The 4,931-nt window shown below is 38.0% G+C and overlaps 1 protein-coding gene across 1 annotated transcript; it reads left to right on the forward strand.

Annotated features, from left to right (window-relative positions):
* Window positions 1-236: 236 nt before the first annotated feature.
* LOC101699721 (olfactory receptor 2D3) lies at window positions 237-1,476 on the forward strand. Its single transcript, XM_004871838.2, has one exon. It carries the CDS (start codon window positions 237-239, stop codon window positions 1,173-1,175), a length of 939 nt encoding a protein of 312 aa, XP_004871895.1. The 3' UTR covers window positions 1,176-1,476.
* Window positions 1,477-4,931: the final 3,455 nt, after the last annotated feature.

Below are 4,931 nucleotides of genomic sequence, written 5' to 3' on the forward strand. Positions count from 1 at the left end.
TGCCACCACGCCCAGCTTGGCCCTCACCATTTTCAACTGATGACCCTCAATTAAATGCTGAACCAAATCTCAAACTATAATTGGGAATTATATGTTGGTGCCTCTATCTCCTAATTCAAACCCCCCGATACTGTTAGATAATGTAAATGAAATAGTGTGCAAATTCTTTATGCAACTTTGACACTGACATTCAATAAGTCACATATCCTAAAAACTCTTTCAACAGGCAGATTACAATGCAGGAGCTTAACCAGTCCACCGTGACAGAATTCATTCTACTGGGCTTCAGATCCAATTCCAGGACCAATCCTCTGCTCTTCACCTTTTTTTTAGTCTTTTATATGCTGATCCTTGTGAGCAACAGCCTCCTTATCACGCTCATCCGCCAGGACTTGCGCCTCCACACACCCATGTACTTTTTCATCAGTGTCCTCTCCATGCTGGACGTGTGCTACACCACCACTACGGTGCCCCAGATGCTTGTGCATATTCTCAGCAAGAGGAGGGCCATCTCTTTTGCTAGGTGTGTGGCCCAGATGTACATCTTCCTCCTCTTTGGGGTCACCGAGTCCTGGCTTTTCTCCATCATGTCTGTGGACAGGTATGTGGCCATCTGCCACCCTCTCAGGTATAAGGTCATCATGAGCCATGGGATGTGTCTCTTCATGGTGGGTATCTGTGCAGCTTATGGTGTGGTTGGTGGCCTGTGCTATACCTTCTTTGCTATGCATTTGCCCTACTGTGGTCCTAATGAAATCGACCACTACTTCTGTGAGGTTCCTGCCGTTCTGAAGCTGGCCTGTGCAGACACATCCCTCAATGACCTGGTGGACTTCATCACAGGCTTCAATGTCATTGTGGTGCCTCTCTCCCTGATTGTCATTGTATATGCCAACATCTTTGCCACCATTGTGAAGATCCGCTCAGCCCAAGGCCGGATCAAGGCCTTTTCCACCTGTGCCTCCCACATCACTGTGGTCACTATGTTTGCCATTCCATGCATCATCATGTACATGAGCCCTGGTTCTGGCTCCTTATCAAAAAGTGGCAAGAAAATGGCCCTTTTCTATAACATTGCCACAGCCTTCCTCAACCCTGTCATCTACAGTCTAAGAAACAAGGATGTGAAACAAGCTTTCCTCAAATTGATGGGCTGGAGTGGTGCTCCAGAGTGAGGCTTTAAAGCTAAAGATTTGAGGGGCTGAACAAAGCAGGACTTGCAGTCACCAACTCCCCAAGAACTCTTCCATGGGCAGGAAGATCTGGACTCTGTAAAGATAACTTCTTACCCTGGCCCATGGTGGAGAGGAATAGGGTGCTGAGACTTCTGCAGAATGTGTGGTGATATTATTTGAGACAGAGATGATGGTGAAGGTAGGATTAAGAGCTTGGATTTTAGTGCCAGACAGACCAGGATGAAAGACTTGGTTTTACCAATTACTAGGGATGTGAATTTTCAGAAGTCACTTAACTACTCTGAGGTTTGTAACTCTTCTCACAGAAGTCGTGATGACCAAATATGATAATATTGGAAAAGGGCTTAGTACAGAGCCTGGCATTCAGTAATCTTTCAATAAATGCTAGCTTTGCTTTTTGTTTTATTTTGACAAATTCATCCATACATATGATACATTTTGGCCATTTTCATTCCCATTACAATCTTGCCCTGGCCTACTTCCTAGTTTTACTTTTTAGGGAGTTCAATGAATATAATTTATATTTGATCATATCTGTCCCCCATATTACCCACCCTTACACCCCCTTTGCATCCTTCTAATTCTCTTCCTTTTGTCTAATAATTGTCTCCTACCTACATTTTTGTCATCTTGTTTTAGATTCCACATATGAGGGAGAACTTGTGATACTCCTCTTTCTGAGTATGGCTTATTTCACTCAACATAATGGTCTCCAAATCCATCCACTTTCTTGCAAACAATAGAATTTTGTTCTTCCTTACTGCTAATACTTGATTGTGCATAAATACCACATTTTCTTTATCTTTATCCACTCATCTGTTGATGGGCACTTAGGCTGGTACCATATCTTGGTTATTGTGAATTGTGCTGCAATAAACATGCAGGTATCCTTATAGTATACTGATTTCAAGTATATACTAAGGAGTGCTATAGCTGGATTAAATGGTAACTGTGTTTTTAGTTTTGTAAGGAACCTCCCTACTAATTTCCATTCTGACTGTACTAATTTACATTTCTCACAGCAGTGTAGAAGGATTCCTTTTTTCCCTGTATCCTTGCCAGCATATATTGTATTTTGTATTCTTCATCATATCCATTCTGACTTGGAGTGAGTTGGAATCTCAGTATAGTTTTTTTTTCTCAGTATAGTTTTGCTTTGCATCTCCCTAATGACCAAAGATGTTGAACATTTTTTCATATACTTACTGGCCATTTGCACTTCTTCTTTTGAGAAATATCTGTTCAACTCATTTGCCCATTTATTGAGCTATTCGATTTTTGAGTTTTAAGTTTTTGAGTTTTTATATATTTTAGATACTAATCTTCTGTCAGAAGAGTAGCTGGTAAAGGTTTGCTCCCATCCTGTAAGATGTCTCTTCACTCTATTTGTTGTTCCTTTTGCTGTGTGGAAATTTTAAATTTTATGTAGTTGTATTTGTTTGTTCTTTCTATTATTTTCTACACTATTGGAATCCTATTCGGGAAGTTTTTGCCTGTACCTATGATGTTAAGCATTTCCCTTCTTTTTTCTTTTAGCAGTTTCAAAGTTATGAGACTTATGCCTAGGTCTTTGATTCATTATTAATTCCTTGTGTATAGGGTGAAGGACAGTGATCAAATTTCAGTCTTATACAGGTGGGTATTCAGTTTTCCCAGCACTATTTGTTAAAGAGGCTGTCTTTTCTCCAGTGTGTATTTTTGGTGTCTTTGTCCAAAATCAGAGCCAGAGTTACCTGGGTTTGTTTCTTTTTCCTCTATTCTGCTCCATTGCTCTACATGTCTATTTTTATGCCAGTATCGTGCTATTTTTGTTATTATCATTTTGTAGTATATTTTGAAACTGAATATTGTGATGCTTTCAGCTTTGTTTCTTTTGCTTAGGATTGTTTTGACTGAGTCTTTTGTGTTTCCATACAAATTTTAGAATTTTTTTTCTAGTTCCGTGAGGAATGTCATTTGTACTTTGATGGGAATTGCATTGAATCTGTAGCTCTATAGATAACTTTTAGTCATATGGCCATTTTAACAAGATTAATTCTTCCTATCCATGAACATGGAGAATGGGAGGGGAAGTTCCTTTCCATCTTCTAGTGTCTTCTTTAACTTGTTCTTCATAGTCCTGATATTTTCATTTAGAAGTCTTTCACCTTCTTGGTTAGATTGACCCCTGGACATTTTACTTTTTTAATCTATTGTGAATAGAATTGTTTTCCTGATTTCTTTCTCAGATTCTCTGTTGTTGGTGTATAGAAAAGCTGTTCATTTTATTTTCTACTACTGTGCCAAATTAGTTTGTCAGCTCTAAAATTCTTTGGGTGTAGTCTTTAGGTCTTCTAAGTATAGAATCATATCATCTGCAAACTAAGATAATTTGACTACTTTTTTCCTATTTATATCCCTTTCAATTTATTTCTCTTGCCTAGTTGCTTTAGCTTAACTTTCAAGAACTATATTGAACAGGAGAGGTGAGAGTGGATGTCCTTGCCTCATTCCTGATTTTAGAGGAAATGTTTTCAGTTTTTTCCCCATTCAGAATGATGTTGATTGTGATATGAGTTTGTCATATGAGTTTGTCATATGAAGTATGATCAAAATATATGGTGACTGTTTAAATTTTTAAAATTATTACACCAATGACACATTCCTATTAACCCCCTTCAGAACACTCCCCCTCACTGTGAGCACACTCGTTCCATATTTCTTGCCATTTTCTGAAGTAGCTCTGGAAGTCCTCTTTCATGAGTGTCTTTAAGAGGTCTGACCAAAACTATAGTGAATGCTACTTCTGAGTGCCATCCAATGGAAAAGGCAAGTTCATAAAAACATTATTGTGCATCCCCTCATCCACCTTATTCACCAGATCTGGAATCATGTGACTTTTGGCACTTCCTCAAGGTCCAAATGACCATGAACGGTAAGCACTGTTAATCAATTCAGGACATTGAGTCAACCATGAAAGAGGACTTCCAGAATTGCTCCAGTGATAAGATAAATGTGTTTGAAGTGAAAGGGAGTTTTTTGAAGGAAATTAACAGCAATGTGCCTTTTACTGCAATAATTATTTTTAGTTTATATATTTACTGTATATTTCAATCACACTGAATATATGGCCTTCGCTATATTGAGATATTGTCCTTAAATACCTAGTTGTTTCAGAACTTTTATCGTGAAGAGATGTTGAATTATGTTGAAGGCTTTTTCTGTGTCAATGGAGAGGATTATGTGATTTATATTATTTATGTGGTATATTATGTTTATTGATTTGTATATATTCAGTTATCCTTACCCTGGAATAAAGCCAATTCAGTCCTGGTGGATGCTCTTTTTAATGTGCTGGTTTGTAATTGAGTTTGTAAGTATTTTAATAAGGATTTTTTTCCTTGAAAACTTAGTACATGTTTGCAATTCATGCAATTTACAATCATCTTTGAAGTGGTTACATGTACATATTACAGCTTGTTTCTTTTTTAAAAAAATTTCTTTCTCCTTCCATGCTCCTCCTCCCTTCCCCACCCAGTTCCCTATTGCCTTTTTCATATTTGTTGATATTATTTTTCTTAACTCCTGTTATGGGGTATAATGTTTACATTAATTGGAGTTATTAGGTTAGTGTACATGGCATATCTTTATTCTTCTTATTTCCCCTTCCCCTCCTCCTCATCCCTGTCCTAGTTTCCCTTGGAGCACTTTCCTATTGCAAGAGATCCTCCTCCTTGTCTCTTTCTTATCCATCCT

This window comes from Heterocephalus glaber, unplaced genomic scaffold (genome assembly GCF_053883595.1).
Source record: "Heterocephalus glaber isolate CG9 unplaced genomic scaffold, H.glaber_assembly_v1.0 deba00001452, whole genome shotgun sequence".
Classification (NCBI taxonomy): Eukaryota; Metazoa; Chordata; class Mammalia; order Rodentia; family Bathyergidae; genus Heterocephalus; species Heterocephalus glaber.

Excerpts from the sequence above, each read along its gene's own strand:
- LOC101699721 (XM_004871838.2), top strand. The coding sequence starts at position 237 with ATGCAGGAGCTTAACCAGTCCACCGTGACAGAATTCATTCTACTGGGC.